The following is a 20,778-nucleotide window of genomic DNA, read 5'->3' on the forward strand; positions in this document are numbered from 1 at the left end:
GAGGAAGGAAGACCTTCTCCACCATCACTAACCCCTCGCCCATGCTTCTTCCTCTCAGCACAGGTCCAATCCAACCCTGAGGACCCCAGAGGCTGAGGGGAAGGAGGGGAAGAAGGAGGAAGAAAAGAATCCTATGGGGAGACAGAAGAGAAGCGCAGATCATATGCCTGGCCCTCCACCCTCACATGAGAGGCATTTCTAGCCCAAGGGCAAGGGGAGATTTCAGATAAGAAAGAGCGAAGTGTACCACTGCACTATGACTGAGTGGGACGCTTCCTGGGACAAAATGACTGAAGGATTTTATGGATCTGAGAGTAGCCAGCACACAAGGTCCGTTCAAAGAGTGGTCAAGAAATGGCCCACAGAATAAGTGTGAGAGAAGGTGGTGAGGAGGAGTCAGGTTATTTTAACTTGCAGCTTCATACATTTGGGCCATTCAAGGGACCAGGCTACCATGACTCGACTGTACTTCAGTCCTGTCTGGCTCCTAACAACTCTGGTTTTGAAGCAATGGATCTTCAGGATTCCACCAGGGCTCAAGTCGAGCGTGTGCACAGTGCTTCACGGTGCAAAGAGCTGCAAGGGTACAAAGTGCAGGGGCCACTACCTGAACACTAAAAGGCCTTTTCAGGGGCACCTGGCTGGCTCATTTGGAGGAGCATGTGACTCTTGATCTAGGGATCGTGAGTTCGAGCCCCACCTTGGGTTCAGAGACTACTTCAATAAACAAATATTTAAAAATAAAATTAAATTAAATGCCATTTCAAAGAAAATAACCTTGATTTTTCCTCCAGTCAGGAAAAAATCTTCTTCACGTGGTATTTAATATTTTAATCAAAAGCTAAAATATTATATGACAAAGGACTAAGGTCTTCTGCAATTCCAGGTGACCAAGAGCTGTTTTTGCAACCTGAGGTGACAGAGTTGCAGACCTAAGGCCAACGTACCCATTTTTCCTTCTAAAGCGGAAACATACAGAATTTACATTATTTTCTAGGACCTTCTATCACTTCTGGGAGATGATCACTCATCTGAATCGAGCATGCGCCTCACCTACTGCGGAACATTCTTATTTCTTGCATCTCCTTGGGGCCTTCATCATATAAAACCCTCACTAACTGCTGCAGAGTGGGTTGGTCTTACTTTCAGATTGAACTTCTGGCAATAACAACTAAAATTTTCTCTTTTCTCACTGATTATTTTGTGGTCTTACTTTAGGAACTTAGACAATATAATGCCCTCTCATTCAAACAATTCTTATTCTTCCCCCCTTATTAAAACTGGAATGGAATCCTATAGATGATTACCTTGATTTCACTGGTTTTGGATCTCCCTCTTAAATAATTCTCTACAGCTAGCAAAAATTTGAATCAAAAAGCAGTATGCAATACGGTAATCTAAAAGGCAGTCCAAAATAAGCATGAAGGCTAATGATGAGCTTTTATTCACAGTATTAATAACAGTCAGTAAATATAATGTTAACACAAGCTTCCTCAAAATATATCTCATTAAATTCAATGTGGTGGCTTGGACTGGTTCCCAGAAGAGAAAAAGGACATTCGTGGAAAAACTGGTAAAGTCAGTATAAAGTCTGTAATTTAGATTAGAAGATTCTATTTCTACTTCTTGCTTTTGATAAATGTGTCATAGTTACATAAAATGTCAATGTTAGGGAGAGCTGGCCAGGTGAATCTTACATGGAGACTTTCTCTACTTTTTTTCAACTTTTCTGTATATCTAAAATTATAACAAAATTTTTATTAACATATACATTTCAGAAATGATTAATTTATATAAAAATGCCATATAAACTAGGAGTAACAAGGAATTAAAAAATGAACAAGCCATGGGGCGCCTGGGTGGCTCAGTCAGTTGTGCGTCTGCCTTTGGCTCAGGTCATGATCCCAGGGTCCGTGGGATCCCCTGAGTGAGGCTCCCTGCTTAGTAGGGGGGTCTGCTTCTCCCTCCCTGCTCCTGTTCTCTATCTCAAATAAATAGATTTTTAAATATCTTCAAAAAAAATGAACAAGCCGGGGTGCCTGGGTGGCTCAGTTGGTTAAGCGACTGCCTTTGGCTCAGGTCATGATCCTGGAGTCCCGGGATCAAGTCCCACATCGGGCTCCCTGCTCGGCAGGGAGTCTGCCTCTCCCTCTGACCCTCCTCCCTCTCATGCTCTCTGTCTCTCATTCTCTCTCTGTCAAATAAATAAATAAAATCTTTAAAAAAAAAAAAATGAACAAGCCATAATAAGCCAAGCTACTTTATCCCTTGAATTCTCATATAGAATGTTCTCTGTTACACAAACAAGTGAGAATAAAGTTTGGGGTTCCAGTTCAAGATGGTGACATAGGAGGATCCTGAACTCACCTCCCCCCATGGATACACCAAATCTATAGCTATGTATGGAACAATTTCCTTTGAAAAAAACCTAAAAATTGGCGGACCGACCCCTACTTGTCAGCAAATGAGACAGAAAGCATATGGTAGCAGGCAGGAAAGGCTGAGCAGTCTCACCATAAACCCCGCTTGAGGTGTGATACCCCACAACTGGAAGAAAACTCAAAACCCAGAGTTTCTCCATGAGGAGCAAAGGGATTGTACCCTACAATGGGCACCCCAACTATTAATACCAGTACCTGAGAAATGAGCCCTCCAAACATCTGGCTTTTAAGATCAATGGGGCTCCCGCCCACAACACCTATGGGGCTGTGAACTAAGGAAAGAAACGCTCATAAAGTGCCCTTGAGTGTAGACTCACCCACTCCAGGGCCCAGCGCAGAAGGAGCCCCTTGTAAAGTACCCACACTTCATGTGAAAGAGACTCATTTCCTAATTCCGAAGCATGGGTCTGAGGGGCAAGGGTCTGCCGGGATCTCCCCAGAGAGGGAGGCTGCCATCTTCCCATTTCTCCTCTGCCTCACTAACACTAGCTGGCATCATCTCTATTCTCGTTTGTGGGCTCTCTCATCTATGTTCTCCCAGGGCTTGACTAAAGCCAGTGAGTGCCATCTTTCAAATTTTTCTTCTTTTTTTAATTTCTCTGGTGTGTACCATGTTTAAACTTCCCCTCTGCCTCACTCCAGCCACTGAGTGCTATCTTTGTACTCTCTCTCTGCTGCCAGTATCTCCACAGGGGGGCTTCTACACACATCTGGTGGACTCACGATCCTGGGTCCCATGAGCCCTAACAACCATAGAGGAGTTCTTGGCAGACCACCCCTCCCAGGACACTGCACAGACAGCAGCGAGAAACACATCCCGGTGTTTCTGAGAAGAGGTCTGTGTGTTTGTGTAAGTGCTTTGGCCTGGAGGCAGGCTTCTGGGGTGATACACTTACAGGGGCCTATGGAGCTGTGCTCAGGGAAGGAAGGCCGCTGAACACAAACTTTGTGCTCCCCTCCTCCCTCGCTCCAGAAAATTGGTATCTTACAGAAAGGGGCTTATACTCTTCTCTGGTGCCCTGATTTTTGTGGCTGACAGAGAACCTCTATATTGCCTGGCTCTGGTGGCCAGGGAGGCTTAAACTCAGAGGCCCACCGGATTATAACCAATGAGGTAAGAGTTCTTAAAAGCTATCACCCCCAGGGCACAGTAAGTTGCAATAGACCCAGGAGCTCAATCTTTCTGTGAAAGAGGTCTATTAGCTTATCAACAGAGCTGTAGCCTGAGGGGCAGGCTTCTCATTAATAAACTAAAGGCTGACTGTAAATCCTTCCTGAGACCATGCATTTTCTTCACATTCTCCTTCTGCCACATTCCAGAGCGCCGGCATCTCTCTGAGGGGAGATCTTCTATGTACCTCATTTCTATGTCGGGTACCCTGGCTTGTGTGAATGCTGCCAGGGGATACCCCTGGATCACTTGGCTTTGGGGAGTAGGGTGGCTTGGGTTTCTGGGTCCCACTGGACTGTAAGGAGCAGAGAAAGAGCTCTTGGCAGGCTACCAACCCCAGGGCACTGCACAGGGAGCAGACAGAAACACATCCCTCCCCTTTCCATGAAAGAGGACACCTTGCTAGTCCTGGAGCTTTTGCCTTGGGGGCAGTCCTCAGGTTTGGCACACATCTAGGAGCCAAGAATTCTCAGGGAACACAGGCCAAGGGATGCCTTCATTGTGCCCTCCAGCCCCTGCCTTACCACAGTTCACTGGTAGTTCTCAGAAAGGAGAATGCACACTCATCTGGAGCCCTGATTTTTACAACTGCTGCCCAGGGGACACCTCCAGATTGTCTTGCTCTAGGACCAGCAGGGTTTATGCTTGCCATCCCACAGGACTATATACATTTGCATTAAAAAAAAAAAAAAAAAAAACCCCCGCCCGGGGATCTAATTTCCATCAGCCTGAATCTAGGTGCTAAGCTCTTCCCCTCTGGGACACTGACTGGCCTGGCACACCTTCAATTACTGTCAGTTATTAAAAATAAAATACACTGCTTGGGCAATCATGACGGTTTGAGGCACAACCAAGAGCTAGGGCAGGGCTGAAGAGTAAAGTTCATCTACAGGAGGCCACTCCTTCAAGACGAGGAGGGTGGCTGTTTCATCTGATGCACAGAAACAGAAGAAGAAAGAAGAAAGACGAAAGACAAAAGAAGAGAGAAGAAGAAGAAGAAGAAGAAGAAGAAGAAGAAGAAAGGAATATATTCCAAATGAAAGAACAAGATAAAACCTCAGAAAAAAATATTAACAAAACAATATGGAGTTCAAAGGAATGGTCATAAAGATGCCGCCCAAACTCAGGGGAAAAGATGAGTAAGTGAGAAATTCAACAAAGAAAGAAAATATAAGAAAATTCCAAATAGAAGTCACAGAGCTGAAGAATACAATAACTGAATTGAAAAATACACAAGAGGGGTTCAGTAGCAGACAAGATGGAGCTGAAGAGAGCATCAGTGAACTAAAAGACAGGGCAGTGGAACTCACCCAGTCAGAGCAGCAAAAATGAAACAGAATGGAAAAAAAGTGAAGATAGCTTAAGGGACTTATGGGATAATATCAATCCAACTAACATTCACATCAGAGGGGCCCCATCAGGAGAAGAGAAAGGGAGAGAAAACTTATTTGAAGAGATAATGGCTGAAAACTTCTTTAGCCTGGGGAAAGTAACCAAATAAGAAGCACCAAAAGAGACCAAGGCACATTATAATTAAAATATCAAAAGTTAAAGACAAGGAGAGACTCTTAAAAGTAGCAAGAGAAAAACAAATTGTTACATCCAGGGGAAACCCCCATAAAACCATTGGCAAATTTTTTCAGCAGAAACTTTTCCTCTAAAATCAGGAATAAGTCAATGATGCCCACTCCTTGCAAAAGTGAATTTTGCAAAGGCAAAAACAAACAAGTGGGACTCCATTTTTATTCAGTGTAGTACTGGAATAATAGCCAGAGCTATTAGGCGAGAGAAATAAAAGATATCCAAATTAGAAAGAAAGAAGTAAAACTATTACTATTTGCATGAGGACAGGATACTGTATATAGAAAACCCTAAAATACACTCCACCAAAAAATGATGAGAACTAATAAATCAATTCAGTAAAGCTGCAGGATACAAAATTAATATACAGAAATCTGTTGTATTCCTATAAACTATCAGAAAGAGAAATTAGGGCAGCAATTCCACATACAATTGCATCAAAAGATTAAAACACCTAGGAATAAATTTAACCAAGGAGGTAAAAGTCTTGTACAGTGATAACTATAAGGCACTGATGAAAGAATTTGAAGAAGATACAAACAAATGCAATGACATCCCATGCTCATTGATTGAAAGACTATATACTGCTAAAATGTCCATACAATCCAAAGCAATCTACTGATTCAATGCAATGCCTCTCAAAATTCCAATGGCATTTTTCATGAAATAGAACAAATAATCCTAAAATTTGCAAGGAACCACAAAAGACCCTGAGTAGCCAAAGCAATCTTGTGAAATCAGGAGATATCGTGTTCCCTGATTTCAAACTATACTACGAAGCTATACTATACTAAAGCAGGATTGTACTGGCATAAAAACAGACCCACAGATCAAATGAACAGAAGAGAGTCAGGAAATAAATCCACACATATGTAGTCAATTAAGTGATGACAAAAAAACCAGGAATATACAATGGGAAAGGACAGTCTCTTCCATAAATTGTGTTGGGAAAACAACATATACCACATACGCAAGAATGAAACTGGGACCCCTCCCTTACACCATACACAAAAAATTAACTCAACATGTATTAAAGACTTGAATGTAAGATCTGAAAACCAGCAGTTCTTTAAAGAAAAAACAGTGGTAAGATCCTTGATATAAGTCTTAGCAATAATTTTTTGGATTTGACACCAAAAATAAAGGCCACAAAAGCAAAAACAAACAAGTGAGACTATATCAAACTAAAAGACTTCTGCACAGCAAAGGAAACCACCAACAAAATGAAAAGGCAACCTACTGAATGAGACAAAATACATGTAAATCATACATCTGATAAGGGGTTAATATCTAAACTATATAAAAACTCACACAACTCAACACCAAAAAACAATCTGATTTAAAACTGAGCAGAGGACCTGAATAAACATTTTTCAAAAAAGGCATACAGATGGCCAACAGGCACATGAAAAGATGTTCAATGTCACTCATCATCAGGGAAATGCAAATCAAAATCATAATGGGATATCATCTCACACATTTTAGGATGGCTATTTTAAAAATATATATATATAAGAAATAACAAGCATTGGCAAGGGTGTGGAGAAAAGGGAACCCTTGTGCACTGTTGGTGGGAATGTAAATTAGTGCAGCCATTGCAGAAAACAGTATGGAGATTCCTCAAAAAATTAAAATAGAGCTACCAAATGATCCAGCAACTCCACTTATGGGTATTTACCTGAAGAAAATGAAAACACTAACTCAAAAAGATCTATGCAATCCTATGTTCATTGCGGCATTACTTATAATAGCTAAGATACGGTAATAACCTAAGTGTCTATTGATGGATGAATGGATAAAGAAAATGTGATCTCTCTCTCTCTCTCTCACACACACACAATGGAGTATTATTCAGCCATAAAAAAAGAAACTTGCCACTTGTAACATGGATGGACCTTGAGGGCATTATGCTAAGTGAAATAAGTCAGACAGAGACAGACAATTATTATATGATCTCACTTAAATGTAGAATCTAAAAACAAACAAACAAATGAATAAACTCATAAACACACAGGATAGACTGGCGGTTGCCAGAGGTGGTCGTGGTGGGGGGCATGAAATGGGCAAAGGGGTCAGAAGGTACAAACTTTCAGTTATAAAATAAATAAGTCCTGGGAATGTAATGTATAACATGGTGACAACAGTTAATAACACTGTATTGCATATTTGAAACTTGCTTTGAGAGTAAATCCTAAATTTTCTCCTCATAAGAAAAGAAACTGTAACTATACACAGTGACAGATGTTAACTAAGTTGACATAGTACAGTGATCATTTTGCAATATATACAGATATCAAATCATTATTGTTGTATGTCTAAAACTAATATAATGTTCTGTCAAGATATCTCAATAAAAAACTGTTTTGCACATAGTGAGAGGTTAATGGATTCTTCTAGTTTTATATAAATTTAGGAATCTCACCTATTTTAGGAACCAGGAAATGTTCACTCTCCACATTTAAGTTCCATATGTTATATAGAAACCATTTTATCAGCTTTCTAGAGAATTCACTGGCTTGCTAATGTCATCAGATAATTTTATTATTTAATCAAGAGAATTCATATATCGATATCTTGCGAGACATGCGTGAGAATATGAAGGCAACAGTGGAAGCCAGTGAAGACAAGAAAATAGGAATGTGAACGGTCTGGAACAGATTTAAACTTTGTTTTATTTGATTTAAAGAAAAATTCTCAGAATGATCAAGTGTGGCTTTTCCATTTTGAAATGCTGAGATAAGGATCCTCTTCCCCACCCAGGGAGCAAATACAGAAAGTGAGATCCTTCCAAGGTACGACTAGAGAGGAGAGAAAGGGCAGGAGGAGGTGAGGGTCATGTCCCTCTCACCCCCAACCTCTGCAGCACCTCCCCTGCGTCAGCCTCACTTGGCCATGCGTGTCCATGCACTCAGTCATTCCTTAAACACCTGCAGCAATGCTAGGCCCTGGGAGACCATCTGTTATTTTTACTTAACTTCTTCCCCCCACAAGATTATGTTTAGTCTAATGAAACAAACTAAATGCATTCCTCCTGTTTTCTCCTTGACAGGTGGCACTTCAAACACAGTGACTGACTGATTCAGAATAATACTGGCCATGGAGACAGAAAACAGAAAGATGGCCCACAGTCCCCTAGGAAATCGCAAAGTTTCATGCGTTGAAAAAAAACAAAATTTTATAAACTCTTTTAAAAATCTGCAGGTTAGGTCTAGAAGTTTAGCCTAAGGAGAATATAAAACAAATTGATGTTAAAAAAAAAAAAGATACTTTCTTCATGGTTATTGGAATTCTACCTGGAACATATATTACTGTATGATTTTATATGTATGTGTGTGTGTGCCTTCACACACGTGTGTGCTCTAACATGAAGTTTTACTATTCTCTTTTATATACAGTTTCTATCAAACTCCTTCCTTAGTTTTACTGGAACACAATAAGGAGTAATTTAGCGCTCTGCCCTTTCTCTTTCCCGTCTTCTTTCTTTTTCCTCCCTCTTTTCTTTAATATTTACTGAGTGCTTAATATATATATGAGGCCCCAGAGATACAACAGAGTCAACATCTTTGTTCATGCCTCAAAGGAATCAATAATATCTTGACCTGCCAAACAGTAAAGCAAATTCAGTCCATATAAATTCACATCTCAACCTGATATTTAATTGTCATCACTGGCTAAGAATCTATATGAAAGGTTAATAGCAAATGTGAATCATGGCAGGAAAATAGGCATATTGTATTTTTCCATGGAATTCAAAGCTAACCACTTGACAATCTTTTTTCTTCAAATAGCCAAAATATTTAAATGTTTACCTGAATATACTCTGTGAGAGTGTTAAAGACTTGCTTTGCTACTTGAATTGCTTTAGAGAAATTCCGTTGTCCTTGTTCATCAATAACATCTTTCCCAGAGTAATACCAATAGAAATCACTGATGGATTCCTGGAAAAGAGGAATGGCAGGATTAAGATACATTCTAAAGCTACCACTAACCTGTCCTCCTTAGACAGAAATAACAGCTGGAGAGAAGCAGCAGAAAACTTCGCTTTAAAAATGACTTTCTGTCTCTGATGATCTTGAACTTCACAAGGATTCACAAGATTAAAGCATCTTTATCCATGGAGCAAAGTTAAATGTTTACCATGTAAGCACAAAAATTAGACAAGTCATGGATGTTTTTTGGGTTACAGACATCAGGCCTTTTTCTCCAACAAAGCCCATAACGTTTCCTCATTAGAACTCCAAAATGTTCCTTGTTTCTATAAATGCCCCTCAAGAAGCTGATTAGACTACTAAAAACACTGACAACCACAAACAAACATCTAAACAGGATCAACCTTTTTAAACAGGATGTTTTCAACAATAACTTACATTGGAAGGAATTTTAGTTGGCTAAAGGAATAACACAACGTAGTCCAGCACGCAGGCTACATTTGGGTTTTGAGATATGATTTTAAAAATGACAAATGTGTTTTCAGCAATATTTTTTGCAATTTGCTTCAAAAATGGAAGCATTAGGTAAAAAAAAATATTGTGCTTTTACATACTCAAAAGATTAAGGGAGAAACTGAAAGTTTGAATGTGCAGGTTTTAAACTACTGTATCTGGCTACTCTTATAAATAAGCTGAGGGAAATAAAATTTGTACAGGGCTCCCATTACTTAGGAGCCTACGCCTTCAGATTCAGTTTTATTAACATGTGAAAGATTACTACAAAATCAGGGAGATTCTTAAGTGGTGGAGTGTTAAGCTGAATTTTAAAATTAATTCAAGTATCGGGACAGCTGAAAAGAACTACCTGTTAAATTTAAGTGTATTGTAGGTATTTTGAAAGCCTTTCTTTCTCACTTTTGAAAATGTTTCAAATACTCTTCCTCATTTATCTATCAACTGTAGCAGAAGGAGCAGAGCATGTAAATACTTTGCAAAAACAGAATGAATTTAAAATGCCATTAAGCTAAAAACTATGGGGGAAAAATGCCCACTTATAGAAAGAATAATGAGCAAAGGAGGAGCCAGGATCAGAGGCAAAGACAAAAGGAGCAGTTTCACCCTAAAACTTGGTGAAAGGCTATGATCAAAGACAAAGTATCTCAAAAAATTCTGTCTAGTCATCCATCAAAGTGCATTACAACACGTCAGTTTAATAACTCTGTCCCCTTATTTCAACGAACCAATCCCTTCCATTTCTTCCTAACAGAAGGCAACATACCTGGACTCTCAGGAGGTAGTCTACGGTAGAGATGATTATGTTGACAGTTGTATTATTGCCAGTCTGAGTTCTCAGATAATTTTGAAAATCTACATAAGATCAAAAGACGTTACTAAAGCTTCCTCAACAGTTTAAAATGAGTTATTTGAAGAACTCCAAAAGCAAATGAGGTCTCTAGCAAAATCCTTGTGGCTAAGAGTGGTGCTTTATCCAAGAGGATTGTTTTAAGTGGGCATCCCAACCACATCGAGGTGCTTCACAGAATATCAATATTCAATTTTTGGTCTACAAGGTGGCTTACATCTGCTTCCTGATTCCTAGCTCTAGAGCTCTGGGCATATGAATCACTGGAAGGGGCTCCATCCTTTAGGGTATAGTAATTAAATTATGTATTCAAGAATCATTCGTTCCTGAGTACTGTGCTCAGTGCTGGGGAAACAAAGATAAAATTAAGATACAGTTCCTGCCTACACAGGGGTGTACAAGTCCCGAAGAGAGCTATTTATATTAACCACAAAGGAAAATACATTGTGCCAAGTAATACAATATATTCCCCAGTTGAAGAGAAGTGGTATAAAAGAAATAAAGCTCTATATTGCTCTGTAGATATCTGTCTCATGTATATCTTTTTTCCACCTGTCTTCTCTAACAGAAGGACAGCTGATGGAAATTAAGGGAAGTGGCTAGCTAGCAAAGGACTTTGAAAGTAGGAATGTAATACATAAAATGTCACACTGCATATACCAAACATACGGAAGAAGGCTCAAGATTGTTTGTTGACTCAGGGATGAAGTGTAATTAGAACTAGCAGGCCCCTGTCATTACTGGTTTCAAACTTCTGATTCCTTGGTACCATCACATAGTGGGGGTCTCACGCACCTGAGTTGTGTCCCTCACAAAGCAGTTGTAGGAAGCGGAAGAGGTCGCAAGTGAACTCGTCATCCTGGAGAACCTTTTCTCCTGTAGGAAGTCCAGAGAAATCAGACATGATCAACGACCCTGGCCTGTCCCTCCCTTTCTATCCCCACCTCCATAAAACTTGCATGTTGATCTAGCATTGTTCTGAACCCAAAACAGTCACAAATCATAGCCACTTTTCTATCCGAAGCTCATACGATCATGCGTTTGGCAGATAGATGCACTTTTTCTTTGTCAGAAAAGAACATTTGAATCTTAAAACTCAAGTTTCTCTCTGTTAAAAGTAGCAGCATGGGTTTGGCAACATTTTAGAAACAACCTGAAGATGTAAACTTTTCTTTTTTTTTTTCTTTTCTTTTTTTGGGTAATGTGTGTCTAGAAATGATCTCTCCATCTCTCAAAAACACCCAAGTTAAGTCTGCTTTGTTCCCAGAGTTTGATCAAATGATTCAAAATGCAAAGGCATTCAATGCATATAGAAAACAGGGCCAAGAGTTTCTTTTATTTAAAGAATAATTAAAACAATCTTGTAGAAATTGTAAATGACTAGAAAATGTTTCTTAATTCATTTCAATTCACAGTCTCATTAGCTTGCCTATGGATTTAAAAAAAGTAAAGCCTTCAGAAATCTGATATAGAGACGTCATTGGTTGGAGCATGACTTCCAGAGGAGAGAGAACTGGTGAACAGACCTAATTATAAATATTAAACCAAAAGAAAGACTTTGGTGGCTCATGCTCTGTGAGTAAATCTAAGCAGGAAAGATGAAAAGAAGGCTATCTTAGAGCTACAGAAGCTACTCAGCACCATTAAAAAAAACTATATTTGTGGGGCAAGCATGACACCTCAGAAAAGGGTTCAGATATTTTACCTACATTTCAATCAAAATGTATCTTGATCACAAGTCACTCTGAAAGCAAAAACACAAAGAAAGAAACAAACAGAAAAACAGCACCACACAAATGAAAGTTGATTTTAAAAGCATAGAGTGTCAGTGGAAAAATGTTCAACGTTATGAGTGTACGCTCTGGCATCTAAATTTGTTGTTTAGAAATCAAAATGACACAAAAATGTTGTTCAGCAAGTGGATGAATGTACTTATGTCTTTAAAAAAAATGATAATAACTTTTCAGACTGGAGGAAATACTTTGGGCCAAGAAAGAAAACTATGCAATGACCATGTGTTTACTTTAAATAAATTATGAATGATTATAAGGACAGAGAGCTGATGGACTTACCAGTCTGCAGTCTGTGACTTTCAAAGTGAGAGGCTTCATATAATGGGAGGGTTAGGAAGCAAAACCATTTTGAAAACTAATATAAACATTAAAAAAAGTACATAAAATCACTGTACTGGTTTCCCTGCAAGATATGATATTTGGTGACCAAACTAAAATCACCATGCATACAGATTAGTCGTGTGGCAAGTTCAAGTTTAAGGGCACATTGCTGTGAATCTCAGTCCATGGCTGATAAGCCCATTCCTCAGTGTCTACATTCATGGAGGGATATAGCAAAGAAAGGGAGAACAGTCTAGGCTAATAAACTAAACTCTTCACTGATGATACTTACTATCTTTCCATGAACTATTTGAATCAGAAGAGTCTTTAACATGATATTTAAATCAAAATATTATGAGCTAGTTACACAGACTTACTGACTCTCTCCTTGTGAGCCCATCTAAAATGGTTTTTTTTTTCTAGAAAATTGCATCAATAGACCATGTACTTTCAATGTTCATATACTCAATGTGGAATAAGTAACCCTTGATAGAAAGTATTCAGAAAGGTTAACAATGAAAAAAAAATATAGTCTACCTGTGTTCCTAAAAATGCTCTGCACAATGCACACTGATTTGTAACATAAGGCTGTATTTACTGTCTGCATGCACAGTATTTCCATGACTATATACCAAAACACATACAAGTAACTTTACTCACATAAGAACACGCAGCACACAGCAGAACAACAGGGAGAGGAGAGTGGGGGGGGAGGGGCGGCCAAGCCTTTATTTACCATCAGGTGATACGAGGTATAAACTGGGATGCTATTGCTTAATGGACACATTACTATCTGATTAAAATGCTGCCATTCCCCATGCTGCATGTAAGTGGTACAGTAACAGAGATGGATGATGGCTTTATGTCTGCAGAAGGTACAGGATCAACAGTCTATTTTGTGATGTATGCAAAAGAAATTCCATTGTAAGATGGAAACCAAGATTAATAACATAACGAAATGGAGTAAAATGTAGTTGAAAGTGCTCTGATGTTCTTAAAATATTATTTGTAATAGCTGCGTGATGGCCAAATGTGAATATGATAAAGGGCATTCCTTTGGTTTCATTTTTAATTATAAGGGGCTTATGATTTCTAATAGCGTAATAAAGAGAGAGTTATTTCAATACTGTTGCTGATGATGAGATGGGTTTTTTTTGTGCCTCAGTGTTCTCATCTATGAAATGAGAACATGTGCACTGTCTACCTCACTAGTTCTTCATAATTTGTGAGACCATTTTTAGAAATTGTGGAAAGGTTACAGTTCTTAGTAGCAGTGGCAGTAACACTAAATAAAGATGGGAACATGCCTAGGTGGTGAATATGGTTATTTGAAAATACTTATTAAATGTGTTTATTATTTCTAAAAAGCCAATTTTAATGGACCGAAATACTCTCAAAAACATACATTTTCACTTGGAAATAATATTAGTAGATTTTCTTTTGTTCAAGCTCTCAGTAAAATTAATTCCTATTTTAAAAAATCTAATCCCTTTTTATTTTTTAAAAGATTTATTTATTTTTTATTTGAGAGAGTGAGTGAGAGAGAAAGCAAGTGAGGGGAGGGCCACAGGGAGAGAATCTTCAAGCAGACTCCCCACTGAGTGTGGAGCCCAATGTGCGGCTCGATCTCACGACCCATGAGATCATGACCTGAGATGAAACCAAGAGCTAGATGTTCAACCGACTGAGCCACCCAAGCGCCCCTTAAAAATCTATCACTTTTAAAGGTCACTGTTCCACTCACAATTGGTTTATCTAATTAACAGAAAAGTACACAAGGGTTTGCTTAAGTGTTTATTGGTTACCTAAAACATCGATGGTCATAGTCCAACACTGTGGCCTTGAGGGGCTTGGTTTAATTGTTATTAATTGCTAAAAGTTATCAATAATTGTTAAAAAAATGAATGCGATGAGTGAAAAGACTACCTAGTAGATATATAAAAACAATTGAATTAGGATAAATAAACCAGAAGACTAAGATCCTCTTTGTTGTAAGGTCTTTTCATGGCAACATCTCCAGTAATGGAAAGCTAAAAGGGTAAGAAGCATGGAATAGAAGACTGGTTGCATCAAAGAACTCCCTACAAAAGCTTGTTAAGTGGAACTCAACAGTGTTTCCCCACCACCACCCACCCCGCCACTGCCATGGAAGAAATAGTTCTGATCATTGATCTTCAGAGGACTCAAATACCTATTTTATGCAATGGCAAAACTGAAAGATAAAAATATTTTTAAATAGTGAAAAGTCAGGTATTTGATTCCACGTGGGCGATTTTAATGTCACCGCTTAAATGGTTTAACTGGCAGTTTAAATTATACTACCACTCAACCAACAAGGGATACAATTTTTTAAATGGATTCACGATTAACGTTTAGTTAGTGACTACAGTGCGCTAGGCATTGTGCTAGATATATTTTCTCATCATGTCATTTCAGGTTTGCAATAATGCTATGAATCGGGTGACATGAATCCCATCTTGTGGTTCAGTAAACAACTGAGAAATTAAATAACTTGACTAACGTCCTATAGCTATTAACTAGTAAAGGGTTTGAGTCAAGTAAATTTCAATAAACATTCATTAAGTGTCACCTCTACGCTAGGCACCTTGTGAGGTCCTGGGCATATAAAGACTAACAGACACAAACCTGAACCTGAAGTTCATAGTCTAATGGAAAAGATAGGCAATGAACAGGTCATTTCAATATCATAAGGTCTTTCTGAGTCCAGTATTCTATAGTTTCTAAACTTCCTAAAGCTCACATCGATAAGCTCTTTGGCTAACAATCATTGACTACGTGCACCATATGTTAGTTAAATTGTGAACTCCTCCTTGTTTTTAATCAATTTTAGAACCTAAGGAAACCCATCTTCCAGATATGTGGCCTTGGGAAAGTCAATTCACCTTTCTGAGCCTCTGTTTCATCATTTTGATATGCGAATTAACAATCTCCAGAACTCCTTACTTTATAGGGTTGTTGGGAGAATAAAACTGGTTTGGGCAAGTGTAATTGCTTTGAAATATGCAAAGCACAACAGGAATAAAAGTGACATTTTAACAACATGAAGTCATAGGTTCAAAAGACCTAGGTTTCTAAAATATAGACTTTCAGTGGGTTGTGGATGTAATAAATAATCTACATATTCCATGAACTCAACTTGACACCAGTGCATAAAATGTATTCCTCTTTCAGATCCCAAGACAGCAAAAATGACCACTATGTGAAATAAATTAGGTATGTCCCATGGATAACAGAATTAAAGTACACGTTAGCTATAGAGGAAGACATCCCTTTGCTTTCAAATGTGATTTGCAGATTATTTCTCTTATAACCTCTTCTTAATGCCTTTCAGCTCCCATTACTCTAACTGGAATCCTTACTGTTCATCCATTCCATCCACCAACATCCTAACTGATCTCCCTACCCTCAGATTGTGATATCCATCTTATACACTCTTGCCTACAACACTCATAGGCAATTTAATTATAACACTCTCCCAATAAACAGATGGATTCCTTTAACAGTAATTACAAAAAATATACTCTCAAAAATTCCCTCAATCTATCACTAAACATAATAACCTCAAAGCTCCGCAACTTCCATGAAGGAAATCATGCTGCTCACTATCCTTGGAAGACTCAGAGTCTATTTAGCATGCTAGCATTACTGAGGAATGAATAATCTGTGCACTTTAATGTTGCTGGTTTGAACAATGGATGCTAGGAACTTGCTGTCAGGTGGATACTACTGATGTGTTACTTACCAAATGGCTCTTTGTGGCCTCAGAAAGGAAGCATGGAATTCCTTGGCATGGCACAAAAGGCTTTCACAGGGTCCCACAAACTATCTTTCCCCTCTAGTCTATTTCTCTCCAACCATATTAGGTCAGTGATGTTCTTTGTCATGCTTTGTACCTTCAGCATTGCATATGTGGTTCCCTTCCATGGAAATGTCTTCCTTTGCCTTCCTTCTTTACCAGGTAAACACCTACTTCAGGCCATCTGTTACTTCTCCTGTGATCCTTCCCCATGAGCCTGGCAGCCAAGTACTTCAACTCAGTTCACTCATACACACACAGATCATGGGTTTCGAAGTTGTTTGTTTACAAGTCTGTCTACACGAGGCTGAGCCCATAAAGAACTCCGATGCCTAGGACAGCATCTAGCACACAACAGCCACTCCAATTTCGATCCGGGCTTTACTGTTTAAAAACTGTGCAGGGATGTTAGAAAAATCTAATTAGTGTCGTGAATTAACATCACAGGCTTTCCTTGACAAGAAACTTGACCCACAGGAAAGGCAGAGCAGTGTAGTCAGAATCCAGGGGGTAAGCTGAACTACACTTGTGTTGGACTTTGCAAACCTGGGGTGGGAGATAGCCAATACATAATTAAAGTACTGAGTAACTTCACTACTAACAAAAAATTAGGACAGCCAATATTGAGAGATTGTGTTAATCATTGTTTTAATTAACAATTCTTTTGCTGCAACTGCATACAGACTTGATGAGGTCACTATAAACACACCGAGTAAGAACCTCGATTTACGCATTATCAGATACAGATGGAGACTTAGGTTAATTGGTAGTTAATGTTTTAATACAGAATTTTTAAAAATCAAACAATTTCTGAGGGATGAGATCAGCTTCAAGATTTCATCTTGCTGATAAAGTCTAGGACCACTGCCAGAGGATCAAAAAATGAAATATCTTCTACTACATTCCAAGAAGTTTGAAAGAAGAAAAATTGCACTTTCAAGCTCATAATGACTTCGTAATGAGGTTTAATGGTTCTGAGAAAAAAAAAATCCAAGGATGGAATGAAATTTTAAATATTCATATAGGTTTTTGGTTTTGAACTTCATTATATGTTAACGGAAAACACATATGACTAAAAAATATACAGAGAGGACAACACCGAGCACATCACAAATCTACTAAACACCCCTGTGAAGGAAAACTGGTTTTTTTGTTTTGTTTTGTTTTGTTTTTTGGTTTTTTTTAAACAAGTGGGAGGTCCTGGCTTTTGTAGAAACGGGGGAAATTTAGGAAGAAGGGATAGTAATACTGGCAAACTTACAGGATGGTAACAGCAGTGGAAAAAGGAGTGTTAAATGATTAGTCTGAAATCCTTACATACAAACCTTAAAAAGGCATGTATTTCCCAATGGTATCTCAAAACAAGATTAGGAGTATCACGTGTAACCATACAAAGTTCCAAAGTGATTTTACAACTTCAACATTAAGTGCAAAAGTTGGCAATAGATTAGTGTCTTTGAAGGGAGGAATGAGCAATAAGTAAAGAAGCAAAAAATACTACCTAACCCAATACGGTGAGTATAAAATAAGCCCCGGGAAGATATCAAAAGATGGAGGAAGGGACTGGCTTGTGCAACTGGTAACAGTGGGAGGCAGAAGGCCTGCATTTCAGTCTTGACCCTGCCATTACACTGTGTGATACTGGACAAGCCATGTAACCTTTCCACCCCTCAGTCTCTTTACCTATAAAATGGGGACAATATCATACTGGTGGTTGTAGGTATCAAAAAGGTATATTTAAATTAAACACTTGGCATGGCTATATAATTTACAATCATTCTTATCATCATCAGGAGGAGATTTAGCCTAATAGAGACAGCTGGTTAGGATGGAGAAAAGTTAGATCATCAGATTATTCTCTCAGGGCTGAGTTTATACTGTTTGGGCCTCAGGCTCTGAAGCTAACAGATTGAGATTTTTCAACCTTCTCTATGTATTCTGGGAAGGATGATCGATTTTCCTTCTTCTATGAGGGTACAAACTTTTCTTAACTTCTGTAGACCCTTAAACAAAAGAATGGGCATGTCACAGAAATTTTTAAAATATGCCAAAAGACAGAGTTGCTCTAGGCATTCTTAATTTGGGAAGTACATTATTCGTAGAGTGACTGAATTACCATTGTGTGTCCTAATCGACCTCTTGATAAAGGCAAGACTGAATATTCAGAGAGCACAATTTGATCTCTTCAAAAATCTCATCCCTTGTTTATTACCATTGCCTATCATGTCTTTTAGAAACTACCATCTGTGTTATTACATTAGTTTGCAACTGTTTCTACCAATCTTCGAAGTCAGTCTCAAGAATGAAAAACAGTTTTTATGTTAAGAAGGTTTTTAATGTGTGATGTTTTCAAAGGACTAGAGTAAAACTCTGTAGATCTCTCAACATTTGGAAGGAAACTGGCAGAGCCCCCTGGCCACGAGGAGACTCAGCCAGTCCCAGTCTCCCCACCCCACCCCCAACTAGATCACCACTGATTTTCCCGTGCACCCACTGGTGCAGCCATAAAGCCACAGTATGTCCAAGACAGAAACGCCACACAGAGACTACCGCACACATCTATGATTCATTCTTTACACAACAGTTGCAAACACTGGGTCCACCAGAATTTTTTCAAAATGAAAGAAATGGAACAAAACAAATCCAGAAACATTAACTGAAATGCTTCTCGCCCCTCCGTGACTAATATGTTAATAACTGCACATCCTCATGGAAAGAAATAAAAAGGAAAGCTTGGTATATGAGTTTCAAAATAAAAGGATGCATAATGATGGAAATGAAATGATCTATTCGTTAAACAGTCTATAAAAGGAAGAAATGCACACACAAAAAAAACTGTCACTGTCAAGACTATACACAAAGCTAAGGACAAATGAAGGAGCAAATAAAGAAAAGGCAGATCATTTGTAATAATTACCACGCTCATGTGTGATGACTGAGGAAGGGAGGAAAGTACATTTACAGTCGACAGAAAAGGAAATGGGGAAAAAAAGAAGTTGAGATGTTGTTTTTGCCTTGCTGTTTGTAAGGAAGTAAAATAGAAAAAGTGTTAATCAGTTTGGGCAATTATTTGTGTGTGTTGAAAAAGAATAGACAAATCAAATCAATCTCATATTGAGAGATGGGACTAATTCTTGCATCAGAATGGTCATTCTCACCAAATGATTTCTGAGCTGGGACTCTCGAATATTACTCCAGTCTGCATCTGGCTGACAAAGGACAGGAGACCCAGTAAACTAAGCCTGCCGGGGGCCACTGGTCCTGCGTGAGCCGATATGAACAATGATGAAGAACGATTAATGGGCCTGTGTTCATGCCTCTGGAACATTAAGTAATAACTGTAGGGAAAAATGAAATTGATTTCTAATTCCAAGACAGGGAAGTCAGACTTTGGACAGAGAATTCATTCATTCTCAGGCACTTTACAGCTAAAGGAAAATGCCCAGGGCTTCCTGGAGACCCCAGAGGCAGGCAGGTAATGGGCCCTGAGATTTGTAAGGACTCTGAATTCTCTAGATGGGGCCCTCAGGCTGGGTGTTATAACTGTTGACACAACCCTTAATAATGAAGAGATTTAGCTGGATATTCATTTTGGAAAATTTAAGTTTAGACTGCTGCTGGCAATTTTCCTTCAAGTTAGCTAACACAATTAGGTAACTGTAGGACTGACAGTTGATGATTGAACCTATACATTCAAATGTCAAGCAGAAAACAAAAGCACACAGGAGCTGTATAGTAGAAGCATTAGAATATACATAAGTGATAATTTTTAGAAAACAGTAAGAAATATGCAGCTAATTCTTTTTACCTATTGTGAGAACAAAAATATATGGAAATAATTAGAGAGATCAGTTATTTCTAAAATATTTCAGAAAGGTAAACAGACTACAAATGACAGATGGGATAAAATTTATTTTTTTGCAACAAGATTAGTTTTATCAAAGATCTGATGCTCCAAAACTAATATATTGATAAGACGACCACTCCAAACAAGACCAAGCAAACAAAAACAGATAAACACACAGGGCCTCATTGAAGATAAATTAATTGAAAAAAGTCAAACACAAAAGAATAAAAGCAAATCAAGACAAAAATATATTGAAGATTTTTTTCTTAATAAATACTGAAATGAAAGTGCAGCAATAGTTATTTCTGCTTTAAATGTCCTGTGTGCTAAATTTTCTAGTTTATATACGCATCTATTTACAGAGAAAAAAAAAAACTTTAAGATTATGTGAGTCATTCTATTTGTGCACATGTAAATTAAGTGATCGGGATTATTTAAACATTAAAAATGACTCCTTAATCATTTTCATCAAATTTGGACTTGCAAAGACATATGGATGTATGAGATATCTGTTC

The 20,778-nt window shown here is 38.4% G+C and overlaps 1 protein-coding gene across 1 annotated transcript in view; it reads right to left on the minus strand.

Annotated features, from left to right (window-relative positions):
• RYR2 (ryanodine receptor 2) overlaps positions 1 to 20,778 on the minus strand; it is a 547,432-nt gene that overhangs the window by 50,346 nt on the left and 476,308 nt on the right. The window contains exons 86-88 of the mRNA XM_021696142.1: positions 11,281 to 11,361; positions 10,402 to 10,490; positions 9,003 to 9,131 (exon numbers count right to left, since the gene is read on the minus strand). Of these exons, the coding sequence (XP_021551817.1) occupies positions 9,003 to 9,131; positions 10,402 to 10,490; positions 11,281 to 11,361 (299 nt within the window). The remainder of the gene's footprint in view (positions 1 to 9,002; positions 9,132 to 10,401; positions 10,491 to 11,280; positions 11,362 to 20,778) is intronic.

The sequence above is a fragment of the Neomonachus schauinslandi genome, chromosome 6 (genome assembly GCF_002201575.2).
Source record: "Neomonachus schauinslandi chromosome 6, ASM220157v2, whole genome shotgun sequence".
Classification (NCBI taxonomy): Eukaryota; Metazoa; Chordata; class Mammalia; order Carnivora; family Phocidae; genus Neomonachus; species Neomonachus schauinslandi.